Raw genomic sequence first — 13,750 nt, 5'->3', positions numbered from 1 at the left:
GTCCGGCATTTCCCGGAGGCAAATGCCTTTGGAGGCTGAGATAAGTGGGGAGGAAGAACAGCTGGGGCCTGTTCCAGATGCAGGTATGTGCAGAGCAATTAGGAGAGGTGAACAACGGAGGATGAGGAGTCGACTCGGGAGGCAAAGCACACGTGGACCCTGAATGGCCCTGCCTTGGTTGGGGAATAAATAGAAGGAAAAGGGAGCGACTGTCGTAGGAGACAACAGTTCGTATTTCTGAAGAGTTTGCTCCTTGTGTTTCGTGCCACAAAGTCTTAATTTCGGCTGGGAGAGCCTAGCAATTATCACAAGGAACTGATAAGGTCTGTTGCTGCAGTTAACCCTTAGAAGGACTCTTGCCTGGACTTTTCGGTGGGTGCATGCCATTCATTCACAAGAGGTAAATAAAGAGGGGTTTTTCGTGCCGGGGAGTCTTGTTTCTTGCTTCTGCTAAGGCTGGTTCAGACCAACGTTCCTCGAAGGTTAGGAGAAACATCTGAAGAGCTTCCCCAGTAGGGTAGTGGAGCCGGTGATCCAGAGAGCAGTGAATGAATTCCCTTCGTTGGGTTGGTGCAGCTAGAGAGCTATCTGTCGAGGTTGCTTCCTTTGAATCTTCCCCTCGCCTGAATGGTCTCTTCCGCTTGGAGGGTTCTCCTTGGGTTCAATCTCAGGCCCTTGAGTTCTTCGGTGCTTCTCAGGTCTCCTTTCATTCATGCACCCTTTTTCTCCCTTCTGCTTTGACAGCAATTGAATCATCCCAACATAATCAAGTATTTGGATTCATTTATCGAAGACAACGAACTGAACATTGTCCTGGAGCTTGCAGATGCTGGGGATCTCTCTCAGATGATTAAGGTGAGGTCAGCTTGAAGGTTTGTGATCCCCTCCCCTCCCTTCCTCCCTCTCTCCCTCCCTTCCTGCTCTTAATTCACACCCAGGATATTTTTCATACCTCCCCCTCTCCCTCCCTCCCTCCCTCCCTCCCTTCCATTCTTTGTCCCTCCCTTCTTCTTGCTCTTAATTCACACCCAGGATATTTTTCATACTTCCCTCTCTCCATTCCTCCCTCCATTCCTTCCTTCCATTCTTCCTCCCTCCCTCCTTCCCTTCTTCCTGCTCTTAATTCACACCCAGGATATTTTTCATATCTCCCTCTCTCCCTCCCTCCCTTCCTGTCATTTCCATCTCCTTCCTTCCTTCCTCTTAATTTGCATTTGTTTTTCCTTCCTTCCTTCCTTCCTTCCTTCCTTCTCTTAATTCACACCCATTTTTCCTTCCTCTTAATTCACACCCATTTTTCCTTCCTTCCTCTTAATTCACACCCATTTTCCTTCCTTCCTTCCTTCTTTCCTTCCTTCCTTCTCTTAATTCACAACCATTTTCCTTCCTTCCTTTTCTTAATTCACACCCATTTTTTCTTCCTTCCTTCCTTCTTTCGTTCGTTCCTTCCAAGCCAAAAGATTCAGAAGAAGTTGCGAACAGTTGGCGAACACATTCATATATTTGCCAAGCCCCAGCCCCTGTTTAGCGGAGGCCCTGTCGCTCTCCTTATTTATGAGCATTATAAAACCGGTGTAACTTGGGGTTGCTAACTATACTACCCATTGGAGAACATGGGCTTTACTGTTAAATGTCAGGGAAATCTTGTTGGACATGACATTTAAGAAGATTGTTAATTGTGGTCTGGAGTCGTCTTCTCTAGATACTTCAAGCAAGAGCAAACCCACAATTTTTAGTAAATAACGGCTAGACTTTCTTCTCTTCTCCAACAGTGTCATGGAGAAGACTGTGTGTGTATGTGTGTGTTTGTGTGTGTGTGTGTGTGTGTGTTGTATTTTTGCTGATAAATAAATGGAGACTAGTATAGATCTATTTCAAGCTATTTAGCTCTCATCAGCCAGCCATACCCTTGCTGGCATTCAAACCTGGGCTGTTTTTATGTTAGGCAGTTGTATTAGCCTCTAAGCCACAAGCTCTCCTCCCTTATCAACTGAGCCAAGGAAATGATTTAGTGTTATGTCAAAGCAGCCCAGATTCAAATTTATGTATTTATTTATGTATTTATATATTTATTTATTTATATTGTGTTGTTTCAAAGCACCTGGTATGCCCAAATATGGGAGGGCGCATACTGCTTCCCTTTTGCCTTTCAGCTCCACCCTAGGAGCCTTCCAGGCAGGAAACTATTTTGTGTTGCATTTGTGCTGATAAATAAATGAAGAGAGACAAGTATAGATCTATTTCAAGCTCTTTAGCTCTCATCAGGTAGCCATACTCTTACTTGGATTCTGGGCTGGGCTTGGATACCTTGGCTGTTTTTACATATTAGGCAGTTATGTTAACCTCTAAGCCACAAGCTCTCCTCCCTTATCAGCTGAGCCAGGGGAATGATTTAAGTGTTTTTTTCTTTTGTCAAGAAATAGAAGCTGTGTGTGTGTGTCTGTCTGTCTGTCTGTCTCCCTGAAAACAAGACCCATCCTGAAAATAATACCTAGCATGTTTTACACCTGCACCTAATATAATCCCTACCTCCAAAATAAGACCTACTTAACAGCCTGCACTACTGGCCACCCACCTGTCTGATTGCTAAAGGTGAGGCAGGGTGGTGGTGGAGCTGCCCCACGCACTCTGCACTGGCTTACCTCAGTGCCCCCGCAGCCAGGCCATCCACACCCCAACATCTGCCTCGCTGCGGCAGCATCAATAGCCAGGTACAGCAGAAGCCCACACACCTGCTGACCTATGTCTTCTGCTTGTGTGTGGCCATAGTGGAGCAGGAGGCCGAGTGGGGTGTCGGAGATGCGGCAACGTGGTGAGGCAGGGGCCATGAGCGAACGGAAAAAGTGGGCTGGTGGTTACACCGGGTCCTGCTTGGTGGGAGCCTCTAGAGCCGAGGCAGGCGCTGGGACATGGGTGGCCTGGTTTCCAGTGCCCTGAAGTAAGCCAGTGCAGGGTTTATGGGGCAGCTCCACACCCCTGCCTTGTGGGGGTGGCCCTGGCACCATGCAGCCTCCTGCCCCACCACGAGGAAGCAGAAGTATGCCTCCCATGCATGGGAAAAACAAGACACCCCTGAAAATAAACCCTAGTGTTTCCAAATAGCACCCAAAATTAAATCAGAGTCCAAGGCAAAGTATTGCTCAAAGTTCCAATTTATGAAGAGAGCCATGTTGGCACATCTGGGAAAACCTGAATCTGAAAGCTTCCAGGTTTTCCCCACCCAGTTGAAAGTTCAAGATCCTGCCCCCATACCCACAAGTCCATCCCGTGGTCCAATCTCCTACTGCCATTCTGACAGCTTCCACTCATCCAGTTCCGGTCAGGTGCAGAGGTGTCAAGACAAAGGATGACCTTGGCTTTCTAGAAAGAATGTTGTTATGGCTGCATAGTGTCTAACTCCATACAACCCCCCCTTCCATTTTCCCACCATAGAAAATGCCTAGTAGAATAATAGAAAGTGTGGCAGGCCAGAGATCCAACAGAAAAGATGGCTGCAGCCCTGACATTGGGATGGCTCTTCTCAGAGACAGAGATAAAAACCACCAAGAATTGCGTAGTGGCTTAACGTTAAAAATAGATTGGAAGTGGAGATGGCTCTGTGGTTTGGGCCATAAAAGAAGGAGTCTGATTTTGAAAACAGCTCAAAATAAAATACTAGGTGAACGAGTAAAATTGGCAACATCCCCTTGTAGAAAAGATCATACTTTCCTTTGCTAAAACTAAATGAACACATCCTAAAAAAAGGAGGTCATTTCAGTGATCTTGGCGCGCCCTAAATCAGGGGTCTCCAACCTCCAGCCGGCTGAGGAACTCTGGGAGTTGAAGTCCACATGTCTTAAAGTTGCCAAGGTTGGAGACCGCTGGGGTAAATGGTAGATCCAGGAACTTTCTGATGTCCCAGCTTTCCATCCCATTTCCACACCTCATAAAAGTACTCTCTGGGGAATTCTGGGGAGTTCAAGTCCACCCATGAACTGCCATCTGTCGGAAATGGTATATAGGGTCTCCTGCTTGGTTGGGGGGAGGGGTTGGAGTAGATGATCTACAAGTCCCTTCCAACTCTTATTATTCTGTATCCAATCCTTGGAACATCTTAAAAGTGCTGGCTGAGGAATTCTGGGAGTTGAAGTCCACAAATCTTAAAAGTACTGGCTGAGGAATTCTGGGAGTTGAAGTCCACAAATCTTAAAAGTGCTGGTTGGGGAATTCTGGGAGTTGAAGTTTACCCATCTTAAAGTGCTGGTTGGGGAATGCTGGGAGTTGACGTCCGCACACCTTAAAGGTGCCAAGCTTGGGAAACAGGGACGTCAAAGCTTCCCACTTCGTTTGTAACCCAGTTTGGGCTGAGAGCTGCACCAGTGTTGGGGTGGGGGGAAGCCCTGGAAAATAGCAGGGGCAGGAGGAGGTCTGCAGCCTTTGGCCAGCTCCATTGTCCGCGCGGGAGAAATATACGTGTGACTTGGAAGCATTTGGTTCACGCCACGCAGATCTGCAACTTTTTAAAAAGAGCGGAATTCTGGATTTTCCAGAGAGGATATTGTTTGGGGTTAAGGTCAGATCTGGACAGAGATACAGAGATTTGGTTAATTTGACACCAACGTCCAAGGTCCCCCTGTAGCCCACGTTCTCCAGCTTCTAACACGGTGTTTGCATGCTCAACGCAAGTCTCTTTCTGAGTGGCGGAGAAAGCGGAGTTCATCGCAACAACCTGCTCGCTTGCAAACAGGCAGAGAAGATTCCCGGCGACGTTAATAATCACCATGAATATCCAGGACTCGGCTTTATTTATTTTCCCCTTTCCCGCACACAGGAAAACCCTCGCGTCCTTTGTTCCTCAGGCATAGCTCTGCAGGCATTTGTTGTTTTCCGGCATTAAATATGTTCGGCAAGGTAATTAACAAGACGAAGGCTAATTATAATGGGTGTCCACTGCAAAATGTCAAACCTATTGAAGCTTCGTTTCCATAATGCTTTTAATGAGCCCCTCGCTCATCTCGGAGGGGGGGGGGTTGAAGAGGCAAAAGGGGTTAAAATCTGGAATGGACCGAAATCCTTTTCTTGGTGGGCTCTGGGACTTTGGCCAGAGGGATCTCTCTGTGTTTCACTCTCTTTTCCTCCTCCTCTCTCTCTTGTCTCTCTCTCTCTCCCTCCCTCCCTCTCTCTCTTTCTCTCTCTCTCTTTACCTCTCTATCTCTGGTCTCTCTCTCTCGTTACCTGTCTTTCTCTCTCTTTACCTCACCCCCTCTCTATCTATCTCTTTTCTCTCTCTCTTTCCCTCTCCCTCTGGTCTATCTCACTTTCTTTACCTGTCTCTCTCTCTCTCTCTCTCTCTCTCTCTCTCTCTCTCTCTCTTGTTTCTCTCTCTGTTTCTCTTCCTCGCTCTTTCTCCCTCCCTCTCTGTTTCTCTCTCCCTCTCTCTGTTTCTCTCTCCCTCTCTCTCTCCCTACCTTTCTTTCCCTTTCTCTCGCTCTGTCTCTCTTGTTTCTCTCTCTTGTCTCTCTCTTTACCTCCCCCTCTCTCTGCCTATCTCTTTTGCTTTCCCTCCCTCCCTCTCTTCTCTCTCTCTCTTTACCTGTCTCTCTCTCTTTACATCCCTTTCTCTGTCTATCACTCTCTTTCTCTCTTTACCTCCCCCTCTCTCTTTCTATCTTTTGCTTTCCCTCTCTCTCTCTCTCTTTCTCTATCTCTTTTTTCTCTCTCTTTCCCTCTCTCTTTGATCTCTCTCTTTCTCTCTTTACCTGTCTTTCTTTCTCTTTACCTCCCCCCCTCTCTGTTTTCTCTCTCTCTTTCCCTTTCTCTCTGGTCTCTCTCTCTTTACCTCCCTCTCTCTCTTTCTCGCTTTACCTCCCTTTCTCTGTGTTTGTCTCTCTCCTGTCTCTCTTTATCTCCCTCTCTTTACCTCCCTCTTTCTGTCTTTCTCTCTTTATCTCTTTATCTCTCTCTCTCTCTCGTCTCTCTCTCTCACTCCCCCTTCTCTCTTTACCTCTCTCTTTCTCTTTCCCTCCCCCTGTCTGTCTCTCTGTGTCTCATACGTGTACGAGCTCTGCTTCTTTCATCTGGCATGTGCTCTGTTTCATTTGTCTTTTTTAATTTATTTTTCGGTCTTACTTTCCCCCTTCCAGTATTTTAAGAAGCAGAAACGGCTCATCCCAGAACGGACTGTTTGGAAATATTTCGTGCAGTTGTGCAGCGCGGTGGAACATATGCATTCCCGCAGGGTGATGCACAGAGGTAACCTGAATTTGGTGGGGGTTTTTTTTGGCGGAATAACGGTGGCAATTATGAAGCGATTCTGCCTTGCCAAACAATTACACTGATGTGCAGGCGGCGGCGGGGGGGGCAGTTGCAAAGCATCCCGTCTGAATGGGCCACCACCACAATAAGTACGGAGGTGAATTTCCACCCGCCGTTGGGCCAAAAACTCAGGAGCAGCCCCCCTCCGTGGCATACATTGGGGGGGTCGTGTTGGGGGTAAAAAGTCGGCAGTTCGGCGGTTCGAATCCCTAGCACCACATAACGGAGTGAGCTCCCGTGACTTGTCTCAGCTTCTGCCAACCGAGCAGTTTGAAAGCACGTAAAAAATGCAAGTAGAAAAATAGGAACCACCTTTGGTGGGAAGGGAACAGCGTTCCGTGCGCCTTCAGCATTGAGTCATGCCAGCCACATGACCACGGAGGTGTCTTCGGACAGCGCTGGCTCTTCGGCTTTGAAACGGAGATGAGCACCGCCCCCTAGAGTCGGGAATGACTAGCACGTGTGTGCGAGGGGAACCTTTTACCTTGCAGGTTTTGGACCCTAGGGGGGAAAAAAAAAGATTTTTAGGAAGATATGAGTGCCAGAAAAGCTCGCCCTGTTTCTCTCCATCGTCCTTCTGGACGTTATCGGAATTAAGTAGGGGAGTTAAGTATTCTGCGCAGTTATGATTTCAGGTTTCTGGAAAAGTTAAAAGTCTGTGGTATGTGTGTGTGTGTGTGGGAGATAAAAGCGATCTTCAGAGCAATTTTAACGCTTGGTGGAATCACGCTGTTTTAAGCCGTTTGAGTTCTTCCCCGTTTTTGCGGGGACGTTTTGAATGGCCTGGCGGCCCTTTTCCCGAGCTCAGCTGCGAGCAGGACGTCATCCAAATATAACAAATCGATAAAATGAATAAAGCTTTCAGGACAGCTGATAAAGAGGCTAAGAAGGGCCTGCATATATCTTGTGCGGGGATCAAAGCAGCCCGCAGGGCAGGTCGATTTCTCAAGAAGAAACGGGAAGCTGTCGGATCCAGGAATCGCTACTTCTGATTTCTCTCTCTCTCTCTTCCCTTTCCCTCTCCTCTTCCAGACATCAAACCAGCTAACGTGTTCATCACAGCTACTGGAGTCGTGAAGTTGGGGGACCTCGGCCTGGGACGCTTCTTCAGCTCTAAAACCACTGCAGCACATTCCTTAGGTAAGGCAGGGGAGACCCCCCCCCTCCTTAACACTTGGTTTGGCCTGCATTGTGGGTAGTCCTCATTTAGCCCTTCCCTTCCTTCTCTCTTCCCTTCTTCCTTCTCCCTTTCCTCTTCCTTCTCCCTTCTCTTTTTCATTTTCCCTCCCCTCTTCCTTCTCTACTTTCTCCTCCTCCCTTCTCTTCTTTCCCCCTTCTTCCTCCTTTCTCTCTTCCCTTTCCCTCCTTCTCTCCCATCTCCCCTCTTCCATTTCATTTCTTCCTTCACTCTTCCCTTTTTTCTTCTCCCTTCACTTTCCTCTTCCTTCTCTCTTCTCCCTTCTCTTTTTCATTTTCACTTCTCCCTCCCCTCTTCTTTCTTTACTCTCTTCTCCTCCCTTCTCTTCTTTCTCCCTTATCCTTCCTCTCTTCCTTTTTTCCCTTCTTCTTTCCCATCTTCCATATCATTTCTTACTTCTCTCTTCTTTTCCCCCTTCCTTCTCCCTTCTCTTTTTCATTTTCCCTTCTCCCTTCACTACTCCCGTCCCCCTTCTTCTCTTCTTTCTCCCTTCTTCCTCTTTTCTCTCTTCCTTTTTCCCCTTCTCCTCTCCCATCTTCACTCTTCCATTTCATTTCTTACTTCTCCCTTCCCTTCCCCCCTTCCTTCTCCCTTTCCTACTCTGTACCCTACTCTGTGACCAGCCAAAGGTGGCATTTGCCGGTTCTCCGAACCACTCAAAATTTCTGCTACCGGTTCTCCAGAACCTGCTAAATTTCACCCCTGCTCCGTGGCCTGGATTTTTGTCCATGATCCTGACTCCTTTTTATTTTCCCCTGTTGCCTCGGCAACCATCCCGAACTCTTAACATCGAAGGTTTGGCAACCCATGTGCGGAGCCATAGAGCTTATGCAAATAAATGCCCCTAATTTTATTATTTTTCTCCCCTCCCCCCCACACACATACCTTTCCTCCCTCCCTCCTCCTCCTCCTTCGTATTTGCCAACATCAAACCGGCATAAAAGGGCATTAGGCAGTGCCACAACTTGTCTGACAGGTGTACTCCCAGCTCCGGCAGGGCAGACGCCGCCTTGTCAGAAACAGAAGCCATAATTAGAGCAAGGAAGAGGATTTACGTCAAACACATTACCTGCCGGTGGATCAAATTTGTCAGGAAGGATCGCATACATAAAAATTAAGTGACAGGACATGCCGGGGTAATGAAAGAAAAAATGGAAGATTTGCCCGCCGCGTTCTTCACGGAGATGGGGAGACGTCTCCGGCACGGCACAGCAAATTACACAGACGGCTGGGGAGCACCATGTGCCACCCGCCTATATCCAGGGGTGAGGCCCGGCTTCAGCCGAAAGCTGGCAGGAGAAACTTCGAAAGCTTTGTCAACTCTGGAGCTTTGAATCATTTGAATCAGGAGGATAGAATCAAGCTGGAAGGGACCTTGGAGGTCTTCTAGTCCAGCCCCCTGCTCAAGCAGGAGAACCTATTCAATCTCAGACAAGTGACTGTCCGGTTTCTTCTTTAAAAAACACGAGTGATGGGAGCACCCACGATTTCTGGAGGCAAGCTCCTCCACTGGTTAATTGTCCTCGCAATTACGGCATTTCTCCTTAATTCCACGTGAATAGAAAATAGAATAGGAATAGAGAATAGGAATAGAGAATAGAATGGACTAGAATAGAAGACTAGAATAGAATTAGAATAGGACAGGACAAAGAATAGAAGAGAATTAGAGAATTAGAATTAGAATAGAATAGAACAGCAGACCATAGAAGAGAAGAGAATATAGAATAGGAATAGAGTAGAGAATAAAATAGAATAGAAGAATAGAATAGAATAGAATTAGAATAGGACAGGACATGACATAGAATAGAAGAGAATTAGAATTAGAATAGAATAGAACAGCAGAACATAGAAGAGAAGAGGATATAGAATAGGAATAGAATACAATAGAGAATAAAATAGAATAGAACAGAACACAACAGAAGAGAATTAGAAGAGAATATAGAATATAATAGAACAGTTAAAATCGAATAGAATTAGAATAGAATTAAAATTAGGACAGGACAGGACATAGAATAGGAGAGAATTAGAATAGAATAGAACAGCAGAACATAGAAGAGAAGAGAATATAGAATAGGAATAGAATACAATAGAGAATAAAATAGAATAGAACAGAACAGAAGAGAAGAGAATTAGAAGAGAATATAGAATATAATAGAACAGTTAAAATTGAATAGAATTAGAATAGAATTAAAATTAGGACAGGACAGGACATAGAATAGGAGAGAATTAGAATAGAATAGAACAGCAGAACATAGAAGAGAAGAGAATATAGAATAGGAATAGAATAGAGAATAAAATAGAATAGAACAGAACAGAAGAGAAGAGAATTAGAAGAGAATATAGAATATAATAGAACAGTTAAAATTGAATAGAATTAGAATAGAATTAAAATTAGGACAGGACAGGACATAGAATAGGAGAGAATTAGAATAGAATAGAACAGCAGAACATAGAAGAAAAGAGAATATAGAATAGAATAGAATGAGAAGAGAGGAGAGGGAGAACAAGACAGGGCAGGACAGGAAGGGACCTTGGAGGTCTTCTAGTCGAGCCTCCTGCTCAAGCAGGAGAACCCATCCCATCTCAGACAAGTATCATGCGAGAAGTGAGCCTCTACAGATGTTCCGATTGATCCGGTTTTGATCACCAGGGCAAAAAAAGCCAGATTTTTTTCCCCCTGGAAAGAAGAGACAAATGTCGTGCACTTTGGGGGCAACGTCGTTGGAGTGCAGCATTAAGCCTCCCCCACTGCCCCCAGTCTTCTCCTTTTTGGAGCCAGGCCAAAAGACAAAAAAAGTCAGGCTTTCCCTAGAAAGAACAGGCATTGTCGTACCCTTTCGGGGCAATGCCGTTTGGCATGCAGGCTTCCATGTCCCTCGTCTTTCCTTAAAGCCAAACTTTGCAGATTCTAATTTCCTTGTCTCGACTTGTCTATTTCAGTGGGAACACCATACTATATGTCCCCGGAAAGAATACATGAAAATGGTTATAATTTTAAATCAGATATCTGGTCTTTGGGCTGTTTACTGTACGAGGTAAGCTTCCGTTAACTGCTTTTCAATCATATGGAACCAGGGATATTAAAAAAAGTAGCACTCAACTTACAACCGTGATGTATCTTTCCCACCACGACCCTAAGTTATGACAGTCGTAAAATGAGGCCGCCCGCGTGCCCGGTCCGATTTTACAACCTTTTTTCGAGTGGTCATTAATTTCCCATTTTTATCTTGAGTCAATACCTCAGTGCAACGTAACAATTCGATACGGAAAGGAAGATATTACAATTAAAAATATCCCCGCGCAGCTTACAGTTCAATACAGAGGGGAAAAGATATATTACAATGAAAAGCAGTAGAATCATTGTTAAAGGTTTTATACAAATCTGAAGAGAAACCAGAGTATGGTTTTAATTGTTTTAAAACACAAGCACTAAAAACATTGGGGTTAAATATACATAAGCAGTTAGCAATTCAGCCAGATAATATGTAACTCTGAGGCTGTTTTTAACAAGCAGCGCTGAGCATTTTTACAACTTATTTGAATTTTTAGCAGGTAAAAAAAGCAGTAATATTCCTCTTTCAGCTTTACATTTATCATTGGCTTTATTCATCCATTCAATTCATATAGCCTCTATATTAGTCAATAGTTCTAGGTGGCCTACAGTTCAATATATATATATATATATATTGAATAGTTTTCAGAGTATAAGACGCACCGGAGTATAAGATGCACCAAGATTTTGAAGAGGCAAATTAAAAAAAAGACCTCCCCAAAACAGCCCATTTTTCGTGAAAACAGGCCCATTTTTCATCAAAAAAGCTGTTCTGACCCTCTCCTCCGTCGAGTAATGAATGCCGAGACAAGCTTAACTGGAATGTCCTTTAATAGCAAGACACCAAAACCTCGGTGGCTGAAAGCCAAGCAAAACAAACAGATAAGGACCTTGGCAGCAACTCAGACAAACTCAGGCAGCAATAAACACAGATAAGGCTTGGCAGCAATCCAGCCTGCCAAGCTCACAGTAATGTCCTCCGACATTCAATCCTGCGTTGACTTCTACAGAGAGGGCCGTGTGCACAAGTAGCTTTTTATAGTCTGTAGCGGAGCCTAATGACCACCAACTGAGTACAATCACTTCCTGTATTTGCATAATTGTTCCTGACGTCTATTAGCTCTTCGATTCCAGGCATCCAGGAACAACTCACTGCTGGCTTCTGGATCACTCTCCCTTGTCTCCTCCCCACTGGTCCAAGGCTCAGGCGCCACCTGGTGACCAACCAGTCTCTCTGCGCCCTGCTCGGAGTTGGAACCCTGACCAGGGTCCTCCATATCCTCCAGAGCCGACTCATAGGGCCCCTCGCTGTCGGAGTCTGGTGGCAGCTCCAACGGCTCCTGCTGGCCCACAACACATAGCCTTTAGTAGGCTTATAGAGTGCTCCTGGGGGCTGGGTGGGGGACAAAAATGAGCAAAAAATGGCCTGTTTTTGCTCATTTTTTGCCCTCCCCAGCCCCCAGGAGCACTCTGGAAGCCTCCTAAAGGCTATGCACGGCCATTTTAGTGAAGGGGTGGGGTTTTGGGAGGCCAAAAAGGCTGTATTCAGTACATAAGATGCATCCAGATTTTCACCCTCTTTTTTGAGAGAAAAAGGTGCGTCTTATATTCCAAAAAATACAGTAACTGGATACCCATGCTTTGTGATGAAACTATGTGATTAGGCTATGCAGGAGAAATTCAGTTCACAATCCGTTGGCTCAGTGGTGGTCGGTGATTGAAACACTTGAATATAACTCCTGCCACCTTGAGTCCGGAAGCAGTTCCATAGGTGGAAGGTGTCGACATTTTGGTGAGGTACACCGATGTTTAGTACTGTAAGGAGCCCCAGGCTGTTCCTGAGTGAAGGAGTGGAATGTCTGCCAGTTTGAACTGAGGTAATGGAATGTGAGGCAATTGGCAGTTGGAACAGAGCTCTTTTCAGGTGGGGAGGGGGAGTAGAACTTAACATCAGAGCGTGTTAATGACTGTATAAGAAATGCTATAATTAAATGCTAATGATCCGATGGTCATTTTGAAAAATCCTTTCTTAGTGAAGAAGTGAGAAGCCCAGATTTAGTGAGAAGCCCAGATTTGTAGGCTTTACGGTTCTGGAGATTTCTTGATGAGTGAGTGGTATTTGGCTGTATATAGATTAAAAATACTACAAGTCCCAATTAAATAACATATAAGATGACATGACCAGTTAGCTATACAGCCAGCACAAGGGCCCCTTAACACATTACTCGGCCAATGTCGGGATTGTTTCAACACATAAGACTAAGCCCAAAATTTACGTTGCTAAGTGAGATGTTTGTTAAGTGAATTTGGCCCCATTCTACACCCTTTCTTGCCACAGCTTTTAAGTGAAGCACGGTGGTTGGTAAGTTAGTAACACCGTTGTTAAATGAATCAGGCTCCCCCATTGGCTTGGCTTGTCTGAAGGTCGCAAAAGGGGAATCACGTGACCCCGGGACGCTGCCACCATCCTAAATACGAGTCAGTGGCCAAGCCTTTTAAAGTTTTGATCACGTGATCATGGGTGTACTGCCATTGGTCATAAGTGTGAAAAATGGTCCTAAGTCACTCTTTTTCAGTGGCGTCTGTAACTTTGAACGTCACTAAATTAACTGTTGTAGAAAGGAAGGGCTCACCCTGAATAAGCCACCTTGAAGGAGTGGAATTTAGAGTTGTTTAATGTTTAACCACATTAGGGTTTAATTGAAAGTTTGCAGCTCGGTGAGGCGGTTCAAATCCAAGCGGCGATTTCTGCAATCATACACACACGTTCCTGATCTTTAAGATGGATCTTAAATTCTGGACAAATGTTTCTTTTGGTCCCAAATTATGCTTGGGAAATGGTGGCTCAGTGCCTAAGACGCTGAGTTTGTCGATTGAAAGTTCAGTGGTTCGAATCCCCAGCACCACGTAGCGGAGTGAGTCCCAGTTACTTGTCCCGGCTTCTGCCAACCTGACAGTTTGAAAGCACGTTTAAAAAATGCAAGTAGAAAAATAGGAACCACCTTTGGTGGGAAGGGAACAGCGTTCCGTGCGCCTTCGGCGTTGAGTCATGCCGGCCACATGACCACGGAGACGTCTTTGGACAGCGCTGGCTCTTCGGCTTTGAAACGGAGATGAGCAGCGCTCATCTAGAGTCGGGAACGACTAGCAGCTATGTGCAATTTACCTTCAACTTTTTTTTGTTTCTGCTGATGCACATAATTTGG

At 45.5% G+C, this 13,750-nt stretch overlaps 1 protein-coding gene across 4 annotated transcripts in view; it reads left to right on the top strand.

Annotated features, from left to right (window-relative positions):
• Positions 1-13,750, top strand: part of NEK6 (NIMA related kinase 6) — a 76,296-nt gene that overhangs the window by 49,042 nt on the left and 13,504 nt on the right. For all 4 annotated transcript variants that reach the window (XM_087704569.1, XM_087704567.1, XM_087704570.1 and 1 more), the window contains exons 5-8: positions 745-855; positions 6,123-6,231; positions 7,327-7,434; positions 10,433-10,527. In XM_087704569.1, coding sequence (XP_087560695.1) covers positions 745-855; positions 6,123-6,231; positions 7,327-7,434; positions 10,433-10,527 — 423 coding nt within the window. The remainder of the gene's footprint in view (positions 1-744; positions 856-6,122; positions 6,232-7,326; positions 7,435-10,432; positions 10,528-13,750) is intronic.

Source organism: Thamnophis sirtalis, unplaced genomic scaffold (genome assembly GCF_051295495.1).
Source record: "Thamnophis sirtalis isolate CommonGarterSnake01/CBP01778 unplaced genomic scaffold, rThaSir2_p1.2 scaffold_2, whole genome shotgun sequence".
Lineage (NCBI taxonomy): Eukaryota > Metazoa > Chordata > Lepidosauria > Squamata > Natricidae > Thamnophis > Thamnophis sirtalis.
The sequence above is the reverse complement of the archived record's forward strand: the minus strand, read 5'-3'. Positions and strand labels throughout refer to the sequence as shown.